This window comes from Heptranchias perlo, unplaced genomic scaffold (genome assembly GCF_035084215.1).
Source record: "Heptranchias perlo isolate sHepPer1 unplaced genomic scaffold, sHepPer1.hap1 HAP1_SCAFFOLD_528, whole genome shotgun sequence".
In the NCBI taxonomy this organism is placed as follows: domain Eukaryota; kingdom Metazoa; phylum Chordata; class Chondrichthyes; order Hexanchiformes; family Hexanchidae; genus Heptranchias; species Heptranchias perlo.
In genome coordinates, this window is record NW_027139546.1 from 24,995 (window position 1) to 52,444 (window position 27,450).

At 52.6% G+C, this 27,450-nt stretch overlaps 1 protein-coding gene across 5 annotated transcripts in view; it reads right to left on the reverse strand.

Annotated features, from left to right (window-relative positions):
• Positions 1 to 27,450, reverse strand: part of LOC137314976 (cyclic AMP-dependent transcription factor ATF-1-like) — a 32,998-nt gene that overhangs the window by 4,102 nt on the left and 1,446 nt on the right. Inside the window, exons 2-7 of one of the 5 annotated variants that reach the window (XM_067979936.1) lie at positions 24,161 to 24,272; positions 18,204 to 18,318; positions 16,331 to 16,459; positions 7,210 to 7,310; positions 6,379 to 6,518; positions 768 to 950 (exon numbers count right to left, since the gene is read on the reverse strand). In XM_067979936.1, the coding sequence (XP_067836037.1) occupies positions 768 to 950; positions 6,379 to 6,518; positions 7,210 to 7,310; positions 16,331 to 16,459; positions 18,204 to 18,311 (661 nt within the window). In that variant the 5' untranslated portion in view covers positions 18,312 to 18,318; positions 24,161 to 24,272. The other 4 variants (XM_067979935.1, XM_067979937.1, XM_067979938.1 and 1 more) reach the window with 4 other exon arrangements.

Sequence of the window (27,450 nt, forward strand, 5' to 3'; positions counted from 1 at the left end):
GTCAATTTGTCCGTAACTCTCCCGAGTGTTCACCCATCATCCCTGTCGCCACCGACCGACACCCAGCGTCGAATTTAAAACCCTCACCCATCTCTGGGAATCCCTCCACGGCCTGCCCCCCAATTCTCTAACCCCCTCCTGGCAAATGGACCCAGTTAGCACCAAGTGCTGCAAACATCCTTCACCCTGGCACCAGCTGCCAAACTCTGGGTGACATTAATATCTGTAACGTTCATTCCAATACTTACTAGAAAGTCAGTGCCTCCAGGCCACCAATTGGGCTAAAGCTCCAGCAAGCACACGATAATTCTGCTTCAGTCACAGGGTAACGGGAACGACAGGGTGCTGGGTTAGCTGATCTGAGCCGTGGTGTCAGCGCCCCTGGGTTAGGGAGAGGAAAGTTCGGCCAGGGCTGTCCGGTGAGTCCCGTCCTGCAACCCCCCCAAGCCCCTGCTGGGAAGGGCGTGTGAGGACACACAGGCTCAACTGTAACACCACCCCCCCACCTTCCTCTCCCCTCCCTCGATGCTCGAATTCCTGACTGAGGCGCACGGTCGGGTCTTGGGGAATAGCCAGGCGGGCGGGCGGCTGCTCCAGCCATCAGAGGGACGCAGGAGGGGGGAGAGAGGGAGGTGGACGTTTCGAGAGCAAAGCATCGCCCTTCAGAGGGGGCGGCACACCGTGAAGGCTCGCGGTCACGCAGCTAGCTAGCTCGCTCGCACGCGTGCGCGGGAGGGAGGGAGGGAGGCGCCGCGCCCCTTACTCACTCTGTACGACCACCTGGTTGCTGGGGACGAGTATCTGTTGTCCGTCTGCGGTCTGTGCGTACTGTAGGATGGTGGTTCCCTGCTGCGCTCCCCCGGCATTGGTCATGGTGAGCGTCTGGAGACCCTGGACGCCGACCGAGCCCGGATTCGCCAGCTGTAACGTCCCTCCAGGCGCAATGGCAACTGAGTGAATGGGAAAGGTAAACAGCAGGTTACGGGTTTGCAACGACGAGCGTTATCCAAAGTGGGTGGGGGGGAAAGAGGAGGGGAGAGCTCTCCACTCAGTCGGAGTAAAGTATACACAAAAGGCACCTGCAAGTCCAAACACTTCCTGCAGCTGGGGATCAATTGCAGATAACGATGAGAGTGTGGTGCTGGGCGGCAGCCAAGCTTAACGTGGAGTGCGGCTGCTCCCTCCCTCGTGACCCAACCGAAGCGGGGTAATAAATCATGCCCCAAAAATCAGAGCCGCATTTCATTTCACAGGTCGGACCAGGGACCCTCCAATACTCCGTCAGTGCTGCGTCAGGCAGTAGGGAGCTCCCCGGGGTTAACCAGACAGGGACCCTCCAATACTCCGTCAGCGCTGCGTCAGGCAGTAGGGAGCTCCCCGGGGTTAACCAGACAGGGACCCTCCAATACCCCGTCAGTGCTGCGTCAGGCAGTAGGGAGCTCCCCGGGGTTAACCAGACGGGGACCCTCCAATACCCCGTCAGCGCTGCGTCAGGCAGTAGGGAGCACCCCGGGGTTAACCAGACAGGGACCCTCCAATACCCCGTCAGTGCTGCGTCAGGCAGTGGAGAGCTCCCCGGGGTTAGCCAGACAGGGACCCTCCAATACCCCGTCAGTGCTGCGTCAGGCAGTAGGGAGGTCCCCGGGGTTAACCAGACAGGGACCCTCCAATACCCTGTCAGGGCTGCATCAGGCAGTAGGGAGCTCCCCGGGGTTAACCAGACAGGGACCCTCCAATACCCCGTCAGTGCTGCGTCAGGCAGTAGGGAGCACCCCGGGGTTAACAAGACAGGGACCCTCCAATACCCCGTCAGCGCTGCGTCAGGCAGTAGAGAGCTCCCCGGGGTTAACCAGACAGGGACCCTCCAATACCCCGTCAGTGCTGCGTCAGGCTGTAGGGAGCTCCCCGGGGTTAACCAGACAGGGACCCTCCAATACCCCGTCAGTGCTGCGTCAGGCAGTAGAGAGCTCCCCGGGGTTAACCAGACAGGGACCCTCCAATACCCCGTCAGTGCTGAGTCAGGCTGTAGGGAGCTCCCCGGGGTTAACCAGACAGGGACCCTCCAATACTCCGTCAGTGCTGCGTCAGGCTGTAGGGAGCTCCCCGGGGTTAACCAGACAGGGACCCTCCAATACCCCTTCAGTGCTGCATCAGGCAGTAGGGAGCTCCCCGGGGTTAACCAGACAGGGACCCTCCAATACCCCGTCAGCGCTGCGTCAGGCAGCAGGGAGCTCCCCGGGGTTAACCAGACAGGGACCCTCCAATACCCCGTCAGCGCTGCGTCAGGCAGTAGGGAGCTCCCCGGGGTTAACCAGACAGGGACCCTCCAATACCCCGTCAGTGCTGCGTCAGGCAGTAGGGAGCTCCCCGGGGTTAACCAGACAGGGACCCTCCAATACCCCGTCAGTGCTGCGTCAGGCAGCAGGGAGCTCCCCGGGGTTAACCAGACAGGGACCCTCCAATACCCCGTCAGCGCTGCGACAGGCAGTAGGGAGCTCCCCGGGGTTAACCAGACAGGGACCCTCCAATACCCCGTCAGCGCTGCGACAGGCAGTAGGGAGCTCCCCGGGGTTAACCAGACAGGGACCCGACCACCCACCCCACCCCAGGTTCACTGGCGGCACAGACTGCTGGGGGGGGGGGTTTAAGCAAGGACCGAGAGCGGGTCGCCAAGGGAGCGCCCGAATTCCCCTCCCCCAGCCGTTTCTTCACCGACCCACCGGACGTTTTGTGCAGTGAGCTGAAACAAGCGGCCCGTGACCAGGATGAAAATACCACCTACAACTTCTCCAAGTTACGGCTTGTCGGATCGGAGTGTGGGAAAACCAAATCAGCAATTTACTGAACAAGATTTACAGGATTATTTAGCGACAAATGTGCGGTGACTGTCTCAACCGTAGAATAATAAATTTACAGCACAGGAGGAAGCCGTACAGTTCATCACACCCGCGGTGGCTCTTTGCTCTGGCAATCCCAAACCAATCCCGCTCGCTCCCCATATCCCTGCATCAATCCCAAACCAATCTCGCTCGCTCCCCATATCCCTGCAACAATCCCAAACCAATCTCGCTCGCTCCCCATATCCCTGCATCAATCCCAAACCAATCTCGCTCGCTCCCCATATCCCTGCAACAATCCCAAACCAATCTCGCTCGCTCCCCATATCCCTGCATCAATCCCAAACCAATCTCGCTCGCTCCCCATATCCCTGCATCAATCCCAAACTAATCTCGCTCGCTCCCCATATCCCTGCATCAATCCCAAACCAATCTCGCTCGCTCCCCATATCCCTGCATCAATCCCAAACCAATCTCGCTCGCTCCCCATATCCCTGCATCAATACCAAAATAATCTCGCTCGCTCCCCATATCCCTGCATCAATCCCAAACTAATCTTGCTCGCTCCCCATATCCCTGCATCAATCCCAAACTAATCCCGCTCGCTTCCCATATCCCTGCATCAATCCCAAACCAATCTCGCTCGCTCCCCATATCCCTGCATCAATCCCAAACTAATCTCGCTCGCTCCCCATATCCCTGCATCAATCCCAAACTAATCTTGCTCGCTCCCCATATCCCTGCATCAATCCCAAACTAATCCCGCTCGCTTCCCATATCCCTGCATCAATCCCAAACTAATCCCTCTCTCTCCCCCATAACCCTGCATCAATCCCAAACTAATCCTGCACTCTCCCCATAACCCTGCATCAATCCCAAACTAATCCCGCTCGCTCCCCATATCCCTGCATTAATCCCCCTCTCTCCCCCATAACCCTGCATCAATCCCAAACTAATCCTGCATTCTCCCCATAACCCTGCATCAATCCCAAACTAATCCTGCACTCTCCCCATAACCCTGCATCAATCCCAAACTAATCCCGCTCTCTCCCCATAACCCTGCATCAATCCCAAACCAATCTTACTCGCTCCCCATATCCCTGCATCAATCCCAAACTAATCCCGCTTGCTCCCCATATCCCTGCATTAATCCCCCTCTCTCCCCCATAACCCTGCATCAATCCCAAACTAATCCCGCTCTCTCCCCATAACCCTGCATCAATCCCAAACTAATCCCGCTCGCTCCCCATATCCCTGCATCAATCCCAAACTAAACCCGCGCTCTCCCCCATAACCCTGCATCAATCCCAAACTAATCTCGTTCTCCCCATATTCCTGCATCAATCCCAAGTTAATCTCGCTCTCTCCCCACATCCCAGCATCAATTCCACACTAAGCCCACTGCCCCGCTCTCCCCATATCCCTGCATCAATCCCAAACACTCCCCATAACACTGAATCACTCCTAAACTACTCCCACTCCCTCCCCATAACCCTGCATCAATCCCATTCTCTCCCCATATCCCTGTATCAATCCCAAACTAATCCCACTCTCTCCCCATAGCCCTGTATCAATCCCCAAACTAATCCCACTGCCCCGCTCTCTCCCCATAGCCCTGTATCAATCCCACACTAATCCCACTGCCCCACTCTCTCCCCATAGCCCTGTATCAATCCCACACTAATCCCACTGCCCTGCTCTCCCCATAGCCCTGTATCAATCCCAAACTAATCCCACTGCCCCGCTCTCTCCCCATAGCCCTGTATCAATCCCAAACTAATCCCACTGCTCTGCTCTCTCCCCACAGCCCTGTATCAATCCCAAACTAATCCCACTGTCCCACTCTCCCCATAGCCCTGTATCAATCCCCAAACTAATCCCACTGCCCCGCTCTCTCCCCATAGCCCTGTATCAATCCCAAACTAATCCCACTGCCCCGCTCTCTCCCCATAGCCCTGTATCAATCCCAAACTAATCCCACTGCTCTGCTCTCCCCATAGCCCTGTATCAATCCCAAACTAATCCCACTGCCCCGCTCTCTCCCCATAGCCCTGTATCAATCCCAAACTAATCCCACTGCTCTGCTCTCTCCCCACAGCCCTGTATCAATCCCAAACTAATCCCACTGTCCCACTCTCCCCATAGCCCTGTATCAATTCCCAAACTAATCCCACTGCCCCGCTCTCTCCCCATAGCCCTGTATCAATCCCAAACTAATCCCACTGCCCCGCTCTCTCCCCATAGCCCTGTATCAATCCCAAACTAATCCCACTGCTCTGCTCTCCCCATAGCCCTGTATCAATCCCAAACTAATCCCACTGCCCCGCTCTCTCCCCATAGCCCTGTATCAATCCCAAACTAATCCCACTGCTCTGCTCTCTCCCCACAGCCCTGTATCAATCCCAAACTAATCCCACTGTCCCACTCTCCCCATAGCCCTGTATCAATTCCCAAACTAATCCCACTGCCCCGCTCTCTCCCCATAGCCCTGTATCAATCCCAAACTAATCCCACTGCCCCGCTCTCTCCCCATAGCCCTGTATCAATCCCAAACTAATCCCACTGTCCCACTCTCCCCATAGCCCTGTATCAATTCCCACACTAATCCCACTGCCCCGCTCTCTCCCCATAGCCCTGTATCAATCCCAAACTAATCCCACTGCTCTGCTCTCCCCATAGCCCTGTATCAATTCCCACACTAATCCCACTGCCCCGCTCTCTCCCCATAGCCCTGTATCAACCCCAAACTAATCCCACTGCTCTGCTCTCCCCATAGCCCTGTATCAATCCCAAACTAATCCCACTGCCCCGCTCTCTCCCCATAGCCCTGTATCAATCCCAAACTAATCCCACTGCCCCGCTCTCTCCCCATAGCCCTGTATCAATCCCAAACTAATCCCACTGCCCCGCTCTCTCCCCATAGCCCTGTATCAATCCCAAACTAATCCCACTGCCCCGCTCTCTCCCCATAGCCCTGTATCAATCCCAAACTAATCCCACTGCCCCGCTCTCTCCCCATAGCCCTGTATCAATCCCAAACTAATCCCACTGCCCCGCTCTCTCCCCATAGCCCTGTATCAATCCCAAACTAATCCCACTGCTCTGCTCTCCCCTGCATCTTCCTCTGCTTCAAATATTTTTCCAATTTTCCCTTCAAAGACGCAATGGTCTCTGTCTCAACCACTCCCGGTCGCTCAGTGTCCCATAGTCCTAGTAAAGGTAGATTCTATTCCGGTCATTGCTCCTCTAAACTTCTCTCCTCCTCATTCTGAGCTCCGGACGCCATGTCCCACACACACACACACACACACACCCCCCACCCCTTCCCGCTCCCTGCATCTCCACCGCGTCGAAATCGAAATTCACCGCACCGTGCCCTACTCTTAACTGGTTCTTTCCCAGGATCTGAAGAAAAGCTGCACAATTCCTTACCTCCCCTCAGCCTTCCCTTCCTCCGACAGACTACGGGGCTTTTAAACCCCACGCTTGGCTGCACCTAACCAGGGCATGCTGATTTAGCAGCAGGGAATCTGCCACTTACTGTACTGTCCAGTGCTGGTTTGGTAGATGGGTGTGGGCATAGTCATGGTGGTGAGGGGGTTACCGCCGGCTTCCTCATCTCCTTTCCCCTCGGTCTTTGTGGCCGCAGAGTCGCCCGACGACAGCTCATTCAGGATTTTCCTACCGGGTCAAACAAACGCAGGGTGAGACGCTGCTGGCGACAACTCTCGACGCCCCTCGCTCGGGCCCTTGCGGAGCGTCTCGGCGCGGTTACCAGCTCGCTCAGCGCCTCCTCCCGTCATCTGGAGCCGGCGGCCACGCGCAGCGCGGTGGGAAAGTCGCAGGGGGCGCGAAGCTAATGAGGGCGGGAGGCTCCAAAGCTCAACGGGATAAGCGACGGGAAGGATTTGAACACGCTCGGGAACCGGGCGGACGGGTGGAATTCGACGCAGGGACACGCAAAGTGCTTCACGTGGGGGACAAAAAAAAAAAATCGAGGGAGGGACTATTACTTAAAGATTCTGCCAATCCAGTCAAGAATAATGATCAGCTTGGGTAAGGTTCAGCCTTGCGAGCAGGAACTACCGGCCCTGGTAAACTGCGAGCGTGGTCAGCCTGCGAGAGGTGCCCACGCTGTCCCAAAACTGGCAGCTGCTGCACGAGAAGCAGTCCAGTGCTCATCGAGCACGTGGGGGCTCCCAGTTTGTGTTACGCGAGCCTGGCGCTAGCGCCTCGCTTGGTGCTGGGCGGTACCCGTACGGCTCGCGTTACGCGAGCCTGGCGCTAGCGCCTCGCTTGGTGCTGGGCGGTACCCGTACGGCTCGCGTTACGCGAGCCTGGCGCTAGCGCCTCGCTTGGTGCTGGGCGGTACCTGTACGACGGTCGTCGGGACAGAATCTCTCTGGATTTCTGTGATGACGAGACGCTGTCAGACGACTCCTGGGAATCATCGCTCTCCGACAACGCTGACACCTATTGAAAGAAAAGACGGGAGGGGTGGGGGGAAATGTGTAAGTAGCACTGTGGCAGGACACTGGTAATCCAGCAGCCCTGGCTATTCCGACTCGCGCGGTCTCCCAAAGTACTCTGCGGCCAGGTTTTACCGAGGGTACAGGCACTGCTTGTGTGAAGAGGCCCTCAGTGCTATGAAGCATGGGGCCAGGTGCCAGTAACACTGCACCCCAGGGCATTGTGCTGGCGGCAGGTGTTAAGGCTTTTGGCCTTCAAGTTTCCATTCTGTGGCGTGGCCTGGTCACTGCAGTATCCATACTGCGCGCAGCTGAATCTGCAGGACCTCCCACTCCCACTGAAGTAGGAAGCCCTTTGGCTCTGTGACTCAAGTCACCCCAAGCCTTGCTCAGGCTTTCCCTTCAAGCCTCCGACAGACTCTCCTACACCATATTCGGAGAATCGCAGAATCTTACAGCACAGGAGGCCGCCGTTCGGCCCGTCGTGCCTGTGCCAACTCTTTGAAAGAGCTGTCCAGTTTCGTCCCACTCCCCTGCTCTTTCCCCATAACCCTGCAAATTAGCCCTCTTCAGTTACATGTCCAATTCCCTTTTGAAAGTTCCTCTGGAGTCTGCTTCTGCCCCTCCTTTCAAGTAGTGCGTTCTAGATCTCAACAACCCCCTTTGTGAAAATAATTCTCATTTCCCCTCTAGTTCTCTTGCCAATTTAAAATAATTGGCAAGAGAACGAAGGAGGAAGCCTCCGAAAGCTTGTGGAATTTAAAATAAATTTGTTGGACTATAACTTGGTGTTGTAAAATTGTTTACAATTATTTTAAATGTGACCTCTGGTTACCGACCCACTAGCCATCTCCTTATTTACTCTATCAAAACTTTCCATGATTAGGAGTGTGTCTATTAAATCTCCCCCTTCACCTTCTCTGCTCTAGGGAGAACATTCCCAGCTTCTCCAGTCTCTCCACATATCTGAAGTCCCTCATCCCTGGTAGCGTTCTGGTAAACCTCCTCTGCACCCTCTCCAAGGTCTTGACATCCTTCCTAAAGTGCGGTGCCCAGAATTGGACGCAATACTCCACACTATGGGACACAGATTTCACAATCCTTCTCCACCCGTCCCTCATACAATCAGGTAGTTCAACCAATGCATAGAAATGGCGACCATGCATGTCTCTTCACTGCCTGCGTAACCACCTGACTCACCACACCCCTACTCAATGACGTTTTGTCAATGTAGCAGGGATAACACTGCATTCGTAAATGCCAAAGTTGCTCAAGTTGTGAATTCTCCACATTTGAGACTAGCCCGTGAATGTTAACACTGCTGGAGCAAGAGTCACACTGTTCGTTTAGATAAGACTTCCTGAGCCTCACACACGCAATGCCCAGCAGGAATCACTAGACAATGAGGGAACCCTGGCAGATTCGCTATCCCCAAAACCAAAAGGATTCTGCGGAGAAACGTAGCAATTGCCTGGACGGAGTGCTTAGCGGCGATGCAGGGGCACAGTTGGCGATACAGTACAGTATGATACAGGAGGACAGTCACCCCACACCGCCAATACAGACAGAGAGAGAGAGAGAGAGACACCCCACACCGCCAATACACAGAGAGAGAGAGAGAGAGGGAGAGAGGGAGAGAGGAGAGAGAGACAGACACAGTCAGCCCACACCGACAATACACAGATAGAGACAGAGAGACAGACAGTCACCCCACAACGACAATACACAGAGAGAGACAGACAGTCACCCCACACCGACAATACAGAGAGAGACAGACAGACACCCCACACCGACAATACAGAGAGAGACAGACAGTCACCCCACACCGACAATACACAAGAGACAGACAGTCACCCCACACCGACAATACACAGAGAGAGACAGACAGACACCCCACACCGACAATACAGAGAGAGAGACAGACAGACACCCCACACCGACAATACAGAGAGAGAGAGACAGTCACCCCACACCGACAATACAGAGAGAGAGAGACAGTCACCCCACACCGACAATACAGAGAGAGAGAGACAGTCACCCCACACCGACAATACAGAGGGAGAGAGAGACAGTCACCCCACACCGACAATACAGAGAGAGACAGACAGTCACCCCACACCGACAATACACAGAGAGAGACAGACAGACACCCCACACCGACAATAGAGAGAGACAGACAGTCACCCCACACCGACAATACACAGAGAGAGACAGACAGACACCCCACACCGACAATACAGAGAGAGAGAGAGACACACAGTCACCCCACACCGACAATACAGAGAGAGAGAGAGAGAGACACACAGTCACCCCACACCGACAATACAGAGAGAGAGACAGTCACCCCACACCGACAATACAGAGAGACAGAGAGAGAGAGACACAGTCACCCCACACCGACAATACAGAGAGAGAGAGACAGTCACCCCACACCGACAATACAGAGAGACAGAGAGACAGAGAGACAGAGAGAGAGAGAGAGAGAGAGAGAGAGAGAGAGAGAGAGAGAGAGAGACCCCACACCGACAATACAGAGAGAGAGACAGTCACCCCACACCGACAATACAGAGAGACAGAGAGAGAGAGACACAGTCACCCCACACCGACAATACAGAGAGAGAGAGACAGTCACCCCACACCGACAATACAGAGAGACAGAGAGAGAGAGAGAGAGAGAGAGAGAGAGAGAGAGAGAGACCCCACACCGACAATACACAGAGAGACAGACAGTCACCCCACACCGACAATACAGAGAGACAGAGAGAGAGAGAGACAGTCACCCCACACCGACAATACACAGAGAGACAGTCACCCCACACCGACAATACAGAGAGAGAGAGAGAGAGAGAGAGAGAGAGAGAGAGAGAAAAAGAGACACCCCACACCGACAATACACAGAGACAGACAGACACCCCACACTGACAATACACAGAGAGAGAGAGAGAGAGAGAGAGAGAGAGACACACACACACAGACAGGACAGTCACCCCACACCGACAATACAGAGAGAGAGAGAGAGAGAGAGAGAGAGAGACAGACAGACAGACAGACAGACAGTCACCCCACAACGACAAGAGAGAGAGAGAGAGAGAGAGCGCGAGAGCGGGAGCGAGACAGTCACCCCACACCGACAATACACAGAGACAGACAGTCACCCCACACCGACAATACACACAGAGACAGACAGTCACCCCACACCGACAATACACACAGAGACAGACAGTCACCCCACACCGACAATACACAGAGACAGACAGACAGTCACCCCACACCGACAATACACACAGAGACAGACAGACAGTCACCCCACACCGACAATACACAGAGAGAGACAGACAGACACCCCACACTGACAATACACAGAGAGAGACAGTCACCCCACACCGACAATACATGGAGAGAGAGACAGACAGACACCCCACACCGACAATACAGAGAGACAGAGAGAGAGAGACACAGTCACCCCACACCGACAATACACAGAGAGACAGTCACCCCACACCGACAATACAGAGAGAGAGAGAGAGAGAGAAAAAGAGACACCCCACACCGACAATACACAGAGACAGACAGACACCCCACACTGACAATACACAGAGAGAGAGAGAGAGAGAGAGAGAGAGAGAGAGACACACACACACAGACAGGACAGTCACCCCACACCGACAATACAGAGAGAGAGAGAGACAGACAGACAGACAGTCACCCCACAACGACGAGAGAGAGAGAGAGAGAGCGCGAGAGCGGGAGCGAGACAGACACCCCACACCGACAATACACAGAGACAGACAGACAGTCACCCCACACCGACAATACACACAGAGACAGACAGACAGTCACCCCACACCGACAATACACAGAGACAGACAGACAGAGTCACCCCACACCGACAATACACACAGAGACAGACAGTCACCCCACACCGACAATACACACAGAGACAGACAGTCACCCCACACCGACAATACACACAGAGACAGACAGACAGTCACCCCACACCGACAATACACACAGAGACAGACAGACAGTCACCCCACACCGACAATACACACAGAGACAGACAGTCACCCCACACCGACAATACACACAGAGACAGACAGACAGTCACCCCACACCGACAATACACAGAGAGAGAGACAGACACCCCACACTGACAATACACAGAGAGAGACAGACAGACACCCCACACTGACAATACACAGAGAGAGACAGACAGACACCCCACACTGACAATACACAGAGAGAGACAGTCACCCCACACCGACAATACATGGAGAGACAGACAGACACCCCACACCGACAATACAGAGAGAGAGAGAGAGAGAGAGAGACAGACAGACAGAGAGTCACCCCACACCGACAATACAGAGACAGACAGACACCCCACACCGACAATACAGAGAGAGACAGACAGTCACCCCACACCGACAATACAGAGAGAGAGAGAGAGAGAGACACAGACAGACAGTTACCCCACACCGACAATACACAGAGAGAGAGAGAGAGAGACACACAGACAGTCACCCCACACCGACAATACAGAGAGACGGACAGACACCCCACACCGACAATACAGAGAGAGAGAGAGAGAGAGAGAGAGAGAGAAAGAGCGCGAGTCACCCCACACCGACAATACAGAGAGACAGACAGACACCCCACACCGACAATACAGAGAGAGAGAGAGAGAGAGAGAGAGAGAGAAAGAGCGCGAGTCACCCCACACCGACAATACAGAGAGAGAGACAGTCACCCCACACCAACAAAAGAGAGAGAGAGAGAGAGAGAGACCGTCACCCCACACCGACAATACAGAGAGAGACACAGTCACCCTACACCGACAATGCACAGAGAGAGAGAGAGAGAAACCTCACACCGACAATACAACACAGTCACCCTGTACCAATAACTTAACTGCCATCAAGACACAGTAACCTATTAGCAATACAATTGACAGCAATACAGCCAAACCCACAGTCACTCACTGCCAGAATCCAGCACTGTTGAACAACTAAAGCAAAGAACTACAGAGCACCTTTTAAAACGTTTTAACAATGGAAGGGACACTAAAAAGAGAATGTAATTATTCTGAGCCAGGCAACCACAGCTTGAATTTGGATATGGAGTCCTCCCCCATAGGGGAGCTTAACAACGTTAGAATACGACACCCACTGAGGAACAGAAAGCACCGTGTAACAGGAGAATGCAACAGACTGAGGGACGTGCAGCAAAGCAGATAGGAAGGCACAGGGGGCATTACTTATTGGGTGGAGATCGGGTGTGAAAAGTTGCTGCCAGATGTCCGAGGGACACCGTGCCCATTAACCTATCGTCTCTGCTGGTTATTTACACACTGCTGTTCATTAAACATAACCTTGAATTGGTTTTCGAAGACCCCTCCTCCTCAAATCTGCCCAATGACTCATTTACAACCTGCACTGCAAACAGAGCCCTGGAAACGAGTCTGCAAACTCTCGCAGCCCCTCGGCCCCCTTTACCGAGAGCGGCCAGTGTGGGGCAAACTCGCTGATCACTGAGGCAACTCCTGCAGCAGCAACTGCACAGCCTTGTGTGTGGGGGGAAGTCACGTGCTCTGAGAGAACAGACACAACTTCAAAACAAAGTGCCGGGCTGGGCCCTCCCACTTCTGCAGGGGCAAGCACTCCCACTTGCACGAAATGTGACGCAGGCTGCTCCTCTAAACAAAGTCAACAGGCACTTCTGTACAGACTCTCAGCGACTGCCAATCGCCACTGCTCAAAGTTAGTCCCCGGCTACCTGCCAGCTGCCTGTTTGGCCACGCCACAGTTCTGGTAACCACTGTACAAAAATCAGCGAACCGTCGCAGCGCAGTTCTGGTACAATCTGAAATCTAGCAGTTTGAAATTCCACTCCAGAGTTTTCATTGTGCGTTGTTCACAAGTAAACACAAAAGGTCTCAAGAGTCTAACCTCCTCGATGGCACTCCACACCGATCTGCTCAGGGTCGTGAGATCCCGGGGGGATAAGGTGGCATTGTCAGCAGTTCCCTCGGCCACTTCCTGGCTCCCTCCACCTAATTCTCCTTCCTGTCTGAGCTGCCATTGCTTCTTCATCACGCCAGGAATTGTGGGGATCATGACGTGTGGAGCTGTTCGGCTGGCTGCAGGAAGCCAGTCTGCTGCCCAGAGTGCTGGCTGCTCTCGGTCAGAGCCCCACGCTGTGGCAGCTCAGCTCATTACATCCCCAGTGTCTTGTTCATTAAGCTGCGCCTCGCTCAGCTAGTTATAATCCAGCTTCCCCCTCCCCACCCGTGGCTCAGGCGGGAAAGTGCAGGACGGAACCGAGCCACACAGGGGAAAGTGAGGAGGAAACGTGATTTTTTGTGCCCATGTCCAAACACACGGCAGGCACATCAAAGGCGGTTAAAAGGGACCTTACAAAGAAACCCGGCAACTTTAACGGAGGGTCACGCGTGGCTCAGTGACGGCTCGCTCAACTCCCAGTCTGAGGCTGTGTGTTTGAGCCCGTAAATCGAGGCTGAACTCCAGTGTATCACTGCGGGAGTGCTGCGTTGCCAGAGGTGCCATCTTTTGGATGGGATGCTTAACCAAGGCTCGGCTGTCTGTGAAAGGATCCCATGGCATTATTCAGAGGGGAGCGGGGGAGATCGCCCGGTGTCCTGACCAACATTTAAACCCACAACCAATACCAAGAACGGGTCATTTATCTCACTGCTGTTTGTGGGATCTTACTTTTGAAGTGTAGTCACATAACAACAGTGACTATACCTCAAAAGTATTTAATTGGTTGTAAAGCGCTTTGGGACGTCTGGAGAATGTGAAAGGTGTATAAATGAAATTTCTGGGCGATCACTCACTCAAACCTCCCTCAAACTCCTGCGCCTTCATTCTTGTTGCATCGAAGCTAAGATCTAGTCTTTCAGGACTGCACCCTTCAACAAACATCTCACTCCATGTGCACACAAGCACATACATGCTCAGAGACACACAAATGCACATCACATTATATCTGAGATAAGTGGAACCCACCGAAGGGGTTCAGAAAAAAAATGAAAATTCACCACTGCCCAGAAACTCAACAATTAGAAAATAACCACATCACCAGGTCAAGTCACAGCGTCTCCTGAATCCCTGGTACGTGTCTGTACAGGTCAATCAATGGTACAAATCACCTCAACACTCCAAGGATTCCCCCAGAAGTGCAACATAAAAAAGGCTTACTTCTACCTAGACACCAAGTCAGTCACTGTAACACTGCATGGGTTTGCTCCGTGGTTGTACCCCTATCACACAGAATCTACAGCACAGAGACAGGCCATTTGGCCCAACTGGTCCGTGCTGGCGTTTATGCTCTACACGAGCCTCCTCCCTCCCTACTTCATCTCACCCTATCAGCATATCCTTCTATTCCTTTCTCCCTCATGTGCTGATCTAGCTTCCCCTTAAATCCATCTCTATTTGATTTATTCGTGACGATTTTATATTTATGGCCCCTTGTTCTGGTCTCCCCAAGTGGAAAATCTTCTCTACGTCTACCCTATCGAACCCCTTTCATAATCGTAAAGACCTCTATCAGGTCACCCCTCAGCCTTCTCTTTTCTAGAGAAGAGCCCCAGCCTGTTCAGCCTTTCCTGATAGTTATAACCTCTCAGTTGTGGTATCATCCTTGTAGATATTGTTTGCACCTTCTCCGGTGCCTCGATATCCTTTTTGTAATAAGGAGACCAGAACTGTGCACAGTGCTCCAAGTGTGGTCTAACCCAGGTATATGGAGACCAGAACTGTGCACAGTGCTCCAAGTGTGATCTAACCCAGGTATATGGAGACCAGAACTGTGCACAGTGCTCCAAGTGTGGTCTAACCCAGGTATATGGAGACCAGAACTGTGCACAGTGCTCCAAGTGTGGTCTAACCAAGGTATATGGAGACCAGAACTGTGCACAGTGCTCCAAGTGTGGTCTAACCAAGGTATATGGAGACCAGAACTGTGCACAGTGCTCCAAGTGGGGTCTAACCAAGGTATATGGAGACCAGAACTGTGCACAGTGCTCCAAGTGTGATCTAACCCAGGTATATGGAGACCAGAACTGTGCACAGTGCTCCAAGTGTGGTCTAACCCAGGTATATGGAGACCAGAACTGTGCACAGTGCTCCAAGTGTGGTCTAACCAAGGTATATGGAGACCAGAACTGTGCACAGTGCTCCAAGTGTGGTCTAACCAAGGTATATGGAGACCAGAACTGTGCACAGTGCTCCAAGTGGGGTCTAACCAAGGTATATGGAGACCAGAACTGTGCACAGTGCTCCAAGTGTGGTTTAACCAAGGTTCTTTTCAAGTTTAACTTCTTTGCTTTTTAATTCTATCCCTCTAGAAATGAACCCCAGTGCTTGCTTTGCCTTTTTTTAAAAAATGTCCTTATTAACCTGCGTTGTTACTTTTAGTGATTTGTGAATCTGTACCCCACGATCTCTTTGCTCCTCTACCCCATTTAGACTCTTAGTTTCCAAACAATACGCGGCCTTATTCTTCCCACCAAAATGCACCACCTCACACTTAGCTATACTGAAATTCATTTGCCAATTACACACCCATTCTGCAAGTTTATTAATGTCCCCTTGCATTTTGTCGCCGTCTTCCTCGGCATTAACCATAACAACCCCCCAAAGTTTGTTGCCGTCCGCAGATTTTGAAGTTCAGTATTTAATATTTTAGGTGCCTTGATGAGGTTAACCCTCATCGGCCGTCTGCCTCAGATGTAAACCATTCTGCAACAAATTGAGGGGAGAGCACCGGGGAATGTGTTTACCGGGCCCCTGCCAACATCACGCCCATTTGATTCTAACACATGACTTGGTGCGTGACAACCCTTCACACCACTCACAAACGAACGGTACATTCTGTGCCGTGCTGTGAGCACTGTGCCTCACGCCCCCCCCCCCCCCCCCACGGCAGCGGGGGCGGGGAGGACACTGGCAGAAAACCTCACATCATTATGCCCTAGAGAGATTGGCTGTAGGGGTTTACCTGGACAGTCTGAATGTGTGGGGCCTGGATGACCGATGACTGGGCCGTCTGGATGACTCCTTGAACGTGAACGGACTGCCCCCCGGGCAGCTGCAGTACCGTCACTGGAGCCGAACTGTCCATCGACACCTAGGTAAAAGGCGCACAAGGGTTAGAGGGCGTCTCAACGCTGGCACGAGACCCACGAGATCTGCGCTGTCTGTTTATCATCTCTCAGCTGGCCGAGTAAGAAGGGATAAATAAAACACCACGCCGCAGCTTCAGAGGTCAAACTTAAGCAGGACTCTGCACTCCAAGGTTCTGTGAGGGGAGACGGGGACTGGGAAGGTGCAGCCTATAATTTACAGGATCAAATAATGTCTCTGGAATTAAAAATAAGAAAAAAAAAAGGAACTGCGAGGTACAGTGGGTTAAACCTTGCACTTTGACCTCTGGGATCAAGGCTCAATCCCAGCATAGACTGATGGGGTGAAAGTTTGGGGCAGTCCTAATTCAGTTCCCCACGGTTCTACACCACAAAACTATCCCCCAACTTGGTAATTTAATTCAGAAAGGCCACTGGGTGGCTGGTGTGGAAACACGTTACACTGGTACAGTGGGGCTTAAGCGTGTTGTCGTACCAAAGCGAGGAGGAAGCTTTACTCTGCACCTGGCCGTGACCTGGGGGTCGACACGGATACTGCTCGACGCTGACACGGGGTGCCTGAAGAGAAGAATCTCATTCCCACCTTGATGAGGACAGGTAGTAATCGCATTACTTGGGCAGATAAACCACAGGTAGGGAGTGATCACTTCCTTGCTTTTGTCGTGGGCGATACCTGCAGTAGCACGGAAATGAAACAGACCTGCATCGCCACAAACGTGCAAGCAGGCCGTGGTACGTCCCTCCGTCCCCACACGTACCGAGGAACTGGCTGCTATTTTTTCATATTAAAAGTGGCTTCTAATACGTGACTGGTGCCCGAATAGGCCTTCAGCAGAAGGCCACCATAAATGAACACTTGCGGTGAATTTCCGAAGCACGGGGAGATTGTAACGCAGCAACACAGGGTGCCGCACGGTCGTGGGACACAGGTACAACCCCACTTGACCTGGGCCACGCTGCTCTTGGCAGCTGAATCTACATCTCAACAAACTGTCAATACCGTTGGACAGAAACCGCTGTATTCTTAACGCCCCAGCCAAAGGAGGGTCTCCACAAGTGGAGTGCCTACAGTTCTGATGCCTATCTACATGTAAGCAAATGACTACACACATCTCAAGTGGGGGGGCTGGGGTGCGCGGAGAGGAGGTGGAAGGTGTTACTGGACCGGGAGCCAACGTAGGCCAGCGAGCACAGTGGGGTGATGGGTGAACGGGACTTGGTGCGAGTTAGGATACGGGGCGGCAGAGTTTTGGAAGAGCTGGAGGGTTTATGGAGGGTGGAAGATGGGAGGCCGGCTAGGGGAGCATTGGAAAAGTCGAGTCTGGAGGCAACAAAGGCGTGGACGAGGGTTTCAGCAGCAGATGAGCTGAGGCGGGGGCAATGTTACTGAGATGGAAGCAGGCGGTCTTGGTGACGGAGCGGATGTGTGGTCAGAAGCTCAGCTCAGAGTCAAACAGGACGCCGAGGTTGCGAATGGTCTGGTTCAGCCCGAAACAGTAGCCGGGGAGCGGGATGGAGTCAGTGGCGGGGGAACGGAGCTCGTGGCGGGGGCCGAAGACGATGGCTTCAGTCTTCCCGATGTTTAATTGGGGAAAGTTGCAGCTCATCCAGGACTGGATGTGGGACAAGCAGCCTGACAACACAGAGGCAGCGGAGGGGTCAGCCAGCTAACGGCAGCACGGGGTCTAAATGTTTGACAGATGGTAAACGCTACGTGCCAATGTTTACCTGCTGTGCGAGCTGAGAGAGATGTATTGTCTGAGGCTGTAGGGCGACTTGCTGAGGTGTTCCTGAGTCTGTGTTGTTACTGCCATCGTGCTGCACCTCCTCCATCATGCGTTACCTGAAACACACACATTGCCAGTTTAAACACTAAACTCATAGCCCAGTACAGCCCCTGCTCTTCTTCCAGTTGTACCAGGGGATAATTAATGCCCACCTGAACAGGCAGAGACTCGGTTTAACAACTTGCACGAAACAAAGCATCTCCGACAATGCAGCACTCCCTCGCTCCGGCACCTGGATCACACATTCAAATCCTGGTGCTGGGCTCAAACTCGCAACCTTCTGACCCAGAGTGGAGAGCCCTGCCAACCGAGCCAAGCTGGCAGAGCGGGGAGGAAACAGCCGTCGGGATGATGTTACAACGGTCGGACAGGCGGAGCGCACGGCTTGCTAACCTGGCAATCAGCTGACTGTGGAAGGGACCAGAGACATAGCGACAGGGAGAGGAATGATGGTTAGCTTGTCTCACCATCGCTGACGCTCAAACGTTCCCAACAGCGCGCGTGGATTTCACGCATAAAACAAGCCGCAGACCCACAGAACTGGCCCCACTGTAGTTTTCCTTATTTTAAACAGCGGGTCAGACTGCATTCTGTTCCTGCAGATGGGAAGGCGAGCTGCAAATTGCCGCGGATACGGTGACTCAAAGCCTCGACAGGAGACATTTTGACCAAGGGATAAAAATTAAAATTCCATCGTATTTGGATCACCCTCCGCTATCACAGTCTGGAGTCACTCGCTGGCGAGACGTGGAACCGTACACCGAGAGTTTGGGGCTTTCCCTAGAGGACGGAAGGTTTTTTTTAAAAGAAAACCTAAATAACCAAGATACGTTTATTGCAATTAAAATCTCACCTCGAGATTGGTTAAACTTAACATACACTGCATAGCAAGGATTAAAGTTTTTGCACAATATTGAAGCAGGAGGCAGCTAATGTCGACATTTAACACGCAGGAGTCAGGTGCAGACAATGACCAGAGCTGCACACCACCCAGAAAATACAGACCTAACACAATGCGGCCTCCTTTAGAGACTCGAAACAGGAAACTGCTCATTAATACTCTGTTCGACAGCTGCATTAGAGGGCAATACCTGTCTTATTCACTTACACCACGGATATACAAGGGGCATTTCCTGAAATACGACAAACCTATTTATTCATCGGTTAAGATCCAAACTGACACCATTACTCGTACCGCTGTAGAAAGATCTGTTCCTCATGTATTCAACTGCTCGTTGCAACTGCAAACCTGCTGGACTCGACAGTCATTAACTCCGAAACTACCCGCCCCTCAATTCCAATGAGCCACCAAGAAATGGCCCAAAGTTCCCCAAAGGGAAAGAGGAGAAAACCAGAGGGTCAGTCATCCCTGATCATCAATTCCTTTCCAGAAGGTTTGCCACTACAACAAAAACATGATCGCAATATGAGATGTTAGACCCTCTCAGGTGGGCGGGGAAGATCCATTGGCACTATTCGAGAAAGAGCAGGGAGTTCTCCCTGTGTCCTGGCTAACATTCTCCTTCAACCAACATCATTAAAATACAGGATGTGGAGATGCCGGTGATGGACTGGGGTTGACAATTGTAAACAATTTTACAACACCAAGTTATAGTCCAACAAATTTATTTTTAATTTTAAATTTGTGGAATTTTAAATTTGTGGAATAAGCTTGTGGAATTAAAAATAAATTTGTTGGACTATAACTTGGTGTTGTAAAATTGTTTACAATTAAAATACAGATTAAACAAGTCACCGATCTCAGTGCTGTTTGTGGGAGCAGATTGGCAGTCGCGTTTGTATATCAAACAACAATGACAACACTTTGTTCAATAATTGATGGGCTGTGAAGCACTTTGGGAGGCCTGGAGGACATGAATGCAATTCTTTCTCTCCAAAGTACTCCTGGTCACTGACCAGTGCCCTTCCTGAAAAGGTGCTCGGTTTGTGGGTGTCAGAGATGAGAATCGGGCCGGGTTCAACTATTTCACAGTTCAATAGCCTGCCTGCACTACTGTAACACGGCACGATAAACTTTCACAACCAAACACACAGGAAAAGAACGAGCCCCTTCCCGGCCACCCTGCAGCCTAGCGCACCAAAGACTGGGACACCGTAAATCGAGAATCTCTCCTTTCAGTCTCGCGTATGAAGTCACCTCCTCGCTCGGAACGCCATGTCCGCCGAGCACACTGGAGATTTATGGATGGCCGGGAGCAGCGTGACAGCAGCTTTCAAACAGAAAGCAAAGCCTGTCTCACCCCAAGTGTTCTGCAGCTTCCTGGCGACCGGTTTCTAATAAGGAAGCACGAGTCCCCTTCTGTAAGCCTGAACAAACACGCCTGCATTCCTCAGCTTCCACCCAGAGGAGAGCTGGTGTGAACAGCGCATAAGAGGCCTCTCTTCTATCTGCACATACATTGCTACTCAGGCAAACTCAACCTGACCTTCAGCAAAGTTGAACAATGGTCTCCCCAACCAAGAATTCCGCTTAAAATATAAACCTAATAAACTCTAACTTTTGGAGTTCACCAGACTAAAGTACAGTACACTTATAAGTGCCTTATATACCTTAGTTTGCCTGCATGTCCCAGTAAATAAGTGTACACACACACACACACACACACACACACACACACACACACACACGTACGTCAGGAGTGTGATGGACAAGAAGCTTGACACCATCCAGGACAAAGCAGCCCGCTTGACTGGCACCCCATCCACCACCCTAAACATTCACTCCCTTCACCACCGGCGCACTGTGGCTGCAGTGTGTACCATCCACAGGATGCACTGCAGCAACTCGCCAAGGCTTCTTCGACAGCACCTCCCAAACCCGTGACCTCTACCACCTAGAAGGACAAGGGCAGCAGGCACATGGGAACAACACCACCTGCACGTTCCCCTCCAAGTCACACACCATCCCGACTTGGAAATATATCACCGTTCCTTCATCGTCGCTGGGTCAAAATCCTGGAACTCCCTTCCTAACAGCACTGTGGGAGAACCTTCACCACACGGACTGCAGCGGTTCAAGAAGGCGGCTCACCACCACCTTCTCAAGGGGCAATTAGGGATGGGCAATAAATGCCGGCCTCGCCAGCGACACCCACATCCCATGAACGAATAAAAAAAAAAGTACTCTTCACGTACTGAGAATCACTTTTAGCCATCTGGGAGAAAGGGGAAGAACGGGAAGAAAGGAGTTCAATCTTTTTCTTAAACTCTTCAGGGACGTTGGAGAATGATGCAGGGAACATTAGGAACACTCACAATTAGAAAACTTAAGCGTGAATTACAGTACGTGAGTGTCACAATCATGGTTATTTGGAAACCTAAGGTTAAGGTCAATATTCTGTCGCATTTAAACCCTTTCCCTTTAGAGATAAGCAAGTCAAACGTACGAACCGAAATCCTGTTTAACATCATTCCTCAGTTGCATTCGCAGCCTGAACAACGACAGCTGGCACTTCTAGAGTGCCGTTAACACTAAGAAAACATCCCGGTGGGCTTCACAGGAGCGTAATCAGACAAAACTCGGAGCAAGTCTTAGGCTGGATTGAAGCCACCTTCACCAACCCACTGTTTGCGAAGGAACCCACTCCGTCACTGATATTACTGGACCAGCCTGGGGGTGTGGGTGTATCGGACCATTTGCTGCACTGAAATGAGCTCCTCAGCACTGTACCCCACAGCTCACCTCCGGCCCCTTTATTTTTATTTCAGATTTCCAGCGTTTGCACTTTGAACAGAATATAACTCGCCTTATACTTCCCTTCCCCTTTAAGGGAACGTGTGACTAAACTGCAAGTCTAACAACTCAGCTTAACGTTACCACAAGAGAAAGCAATTCACAACTGGAACTCGCACAGCTCCTAACCACTGCCGCCGGGAATGGTCAGCACAGCGTCACTCATACTGAAGCTAGTCGACAAGGTCAGCGCAGACCTTTCACAGCTGGGTACCAGGCTACTGTCTCACGCCTGCCTTAAGCACAGTTTCGAAGCAATCGATACAATAGCACGGCGCTAAACGAGTTGGGACTTTCTAATGCTCTCCTAAATCAGGTGTCGAATTGGTGACAGAGTAAACCAGACGGGTCTCACAGCAGCATTAATTACTGTAGCCCGGCAGCAAGATGCAAGCTGCACCCACTCTGCACAGCGCAAACAACTGGTCTTTTCTGCTTGTGCTCCTGCAGGATTTCAAACTGAAACGTACATCAGCAAGTCAGGAAAGAGAAGGCAAGAGCTTAGTGCAGAACTACACCGTGCAGCTGAGGCAGCTCCAATTCTTCAGCTGGCTGTACTCAGCACTGGGCATGGATTACGGCACTGCATGTCAGTATAACCAGGACATTCCACCCCAAAACAAGAGACAGGCAAGGCAGTTAATCAATCCAGTGCTCGAGTACTGACTGCGATGAGACCTCAGTGTGGTGAGAGAGGTGGTGAGCGGAAATATCAACACACGATGGAAAAGCAAACAGCAATTTCTTACCCTGTGACTAGGGGAATGACAGACAGGCGAACGACGAGATAAAACCAAACAGTTGGAGGGGGAGAGGGGCATCAAAAGGAGACCAAGAGTCAGAAAATCAGAGGGCACCCCTGGGACGCAGGGCTGAAGGAGGTGGCAGACGTGGGGCAAGGGAGTAGAACGATCTCAGCCTTGAATGTACTCAATGACTGATCATCCACAGCCCTCTGGGGTAGAGAATCCCAAAGATTCACAACCCTGAGTGAAGAAATTCCTCCTCATCTCAGTCTTAAACAGCCGACCCCTTATCCTGAGACTATGCCCCCTAGTTCTAGACTCTCCAGCCAGGGGAAACAGCCTCTCAGCATCTACCCTGTCAAGCTCCCTTAGAATCTTATATGTTTCAATACGATCACCTCTCATTCTTCTGAACTCCAGAGTATAGGCCCATTGCAGATGTACTGCAGTAGAGGAAACATTTGGATGGGCAGGGGGGTACACGTGGTATTATTGATCTGTAGTATGTCTAACATACATGTGGAAACCAGTGTTTAAGGGTCTCCAAGCCACATTATTCAGAAATCCCCACAGGTGGAGTACATCTCTCACCGTAGGGACAACACTCTGCTTACCCCGAGTCCAGAGAGTGCAAGCCTAAGTTGACAACAGCAAAGAGTTAGGGGCCCATGGGTGTGGTGGAGTCTATCCCGCTTAAACCAGCACAGAGCACTGGCAAGCTTCCCGCCACTCGTCTGGCCAGCACCACCCTACTCACGAGGGCATTCGGAGCCGAGCGGGACCAGCTCCAGCTCCCAAACAAATGCTGGAGGGGTTTCGAAACGCTGGACATTGAGCCGGAAGTGAAGAAATTTGGGGGCGGTGAGAGGAATCCGAAAAACACTAGGGCTGTACGAGCAGGGAGCTGAGACAATTAGCAAGAACACTGCTTCAGGAAGAAAATTCCAGAGTGGGGGGGGGGGGGGGTGGGAGTTCAAGGATCAGAGGGGATGGGGAAGTAAGCAGCGATTCAGTCAGAGGTACGGAGGGCACAGCTGGGACTTGGACAAGAAAAGATTTCCCAGATCGAGAGGAGCAAGCACTCGAAGACGCGGATGATGAAACCGACCCAGTGGAGCTGGGTGAGGATTGGGGGGGGGCGGGCGTCTGGGACACTGCCTGGGAGCCCCACCAAGGCTGCAGGATTCTGGATTGTGGAGCTGGGGGAGGAGAGCGTCTGAGAAATCAACCGTTAAGACTCCAGCAGTGGGAGGTTGGGGAAGTCGGTGGGCAACGTTTCAGAGGGGGAAGAACGTGACAGACTGGACGCCGGATCAACGCGAGGGTGATGCAGTCAGAGCCAGGAGCATGCAGACGCTGGGGAATGACGACATTGAGCTGTGGGACGTTTCGACTCACCCAGGGCTTGGAAGCGAGACAGGCAGTCGGTTAGCACGGCAAAGGCCCTGGAATCAAAAGTGTCAGCAGATGGACATAGAGTACGGCGCGCAGCAAGCCTGGCTACAGCTGCCTGCACAAAAACACAACACAAAATACGCTCACCACCCTGCGTTACACTTCAGTCAGAAACAGACCCGTAAAAGAATGTCTCGGGGCTGGGATTGCAGCACACAAAAGAAAACAGCCAGAACGGTAAGGGTAAAGTTAATGATCCCACGCCAATGGCAAGCCTCGTAGGTTGGAGATCAGGCTACAATAAAGTTAACGAGGCACATCAAAACCTTCTGGGCAATGGTCAACACAGAGGGATTAAATGGTATTTAAACACAGTACGAATTAACAGGGAAAACATGACAATCATGAATATGGTGTATCCAGGCAAGGCAAGGCTTCAAGAGGCAGAACAGAGAGAATTCAGGGGAATGATCTCCGCAGATCCATTACTGCAAACCTGGTATCTTCACCCAGGCAACCCACTGTACCCACTCCATAACACAGGACCCACACAACCCACTGTACCCACTCCATAACACAGCATCCACACAACCCACTGTACCCACTCCATAACACAGCACCCACACAACCCACTGTACCCACTCCATAACACAGCACCCACACAACCCACTGTACCCACTCCATAACACAGCACCCACACAACCCACTGTACCCACTCCATAACACAGGACCCACACAACCCACTGTACCCACTCCATAACACAGGACCCACACAGCCCACTGTACCCACTCCATAACACAGCACCCACACAACCCACTGTACCCACTCCATAACACAGCACCCACACAACCCACTGTACCCACTCCATAACACAGCACCCACACAACCCACTGTACCCACTCCATAACACAGCACCCACACAACCCACTGTACCCACTCCATAACACAGCACCCACACAACCCACTGTACCCACTCCATAACACAGCACCCACACAACCCACTGTACCCACTCCATAACACAGCACCCACACAACCCACTGTACCCACTCCATAACAGCACCCACACAACACACTGTACCCACTCCATAACACAGGACCCACACAACACACTGTACCCACTCCATAACACAGGACCCACACAACCCACTGTACCCACTCCATAACACAGGACCCACACAACCCACTGTACCCACTCCATAACACAGCACCCACACAACCCACTGTACCCACTCCATAACACAGCACCCACACAACCCACTGTACCCACTCCATAACACAGCACCCACACAACCCACTGTACCCACTCCATAACACAGGACCCACACAACCCACTGTACCCGCTCCATAACACAGCACCCACACAACCCACTGTACCCGCTCCATAACACAGGACCCACACAACCCACTGTACCCACTCCATAACACAGCACCCACACAACCCACTGTACCCGCTCCATAACACAGGACCCACACAACCCACTGTACCCACTCCATAACACAGGACCCACACAACCCACTGTACCCACTCCATAACACAGCACCCACACAACCCACTGTACCCACTCCATAACACAGGACCCACACAGCCCACTGTACCCGCTCCATAACACAGGACCCACACAACCCACTGTACCCACTCCATAACACAGGACCCACACAACCCACTGTACCCACTCCATAACACAGCACCCACACAACCCACTGTACCCGCTCCATAACACAGGACCCACACAACCCACTGTATCCACTCCATAACACAGGACCCACACAACCCACTGTACCCACTCCATAACACAGCACCCACACAACCCACTGTACCCACTTCATAACACAGGACCCACACAGCCCACTGTACCCGCTCCATAACACAGCACCCACACAACCCACTGTACCCACTCCATAACACAGGACCCACACAACCCACTGTACCCACTCCATAACACAGGACCCACACAACCCACTGTACCCACTCCATAACACAGGACCCACACAACCCACTGTACCCACTCCATAACACAGCACCCACACAACCCACTGTACCCACTCCATAACACAGCACCCACACAACCCACTGTACCCACTCCATAACACAGGACCCACACAACCCACTGTACCCGCTCCATAACAGCACCCACACAACCCACTGTACCCACTCCATAACACAGGACCCACACAACCCACTGTACCCACTCCATAACACAGGACCCACACAACCCACTGTACTCACTCCATAACACAGCACCCACACAACCCACTGTACCCGCTCCATAACAGCACCCACACAACCCACTGTACCCACTCCATAACACAGGACCCACACAACCCACTGTACCCGCTCCATAACACAGCACCCACACAATCCACTGTACCCGCTCCATAACACAGCACCCACACAACCCACTGTACCCACTCCATAACACAGGACCCACACAACCCACTGTACCCGCTCCATAACACAGGACCCACACAACCCACTGTACCCACTCCATAACACAGGACCCACACAACCCACTGTACCCACTCCATAACACAGGACCCACACAACCCACTGTACCCACTCCATAACACAGGACCCACACAACCCACTGTACCCACTCCATAACACAGGACCCACACAACCCACTGTACCCGCTCCATAACACAGCACCCACACAACCCACTGTACCCACTCCATAACACAGCACCCACACAACCCACTGTACCCACTCCATAACACAGCACCCACACAACCCACTGTACCCACTCCATAACACAGCACCCACACAACCCACTGTACCCACTCCATAACACAGCACCCACACAACCCACTCCATAACACAGGACCCACACAACCCACTGTACCCACTCCATAACACAGCACCCACACAACCCACTGTACCCACTCCATAACACAGCACCCACACAACCCACTGTACCCACTCCATAACACAGCACCCACACAACCCACTGTACCCACTCCATAACACAGCACCCACACAACCCACTGTACCCACTCCATAACAGCACCCACACAACCCACTGTACCCACTCCATAACACAGCACCCACACAACCCACTGTACCCGCTCCATAACACAGGACCCACACAACCCACTCCATAACACAGGACCCACACAACCCACTGTACCCACTCCATAACACAGCACCCACACAACCCACTGTACCCGCTCCATAACACAGCACCCACACAACCCACTGTACCCACTCCATAACACAGCACCCACACAACCCACTGTACCCGCTCCATAACACAGGACCCACACAACCCACTGTACCCACTCCATAACACAGC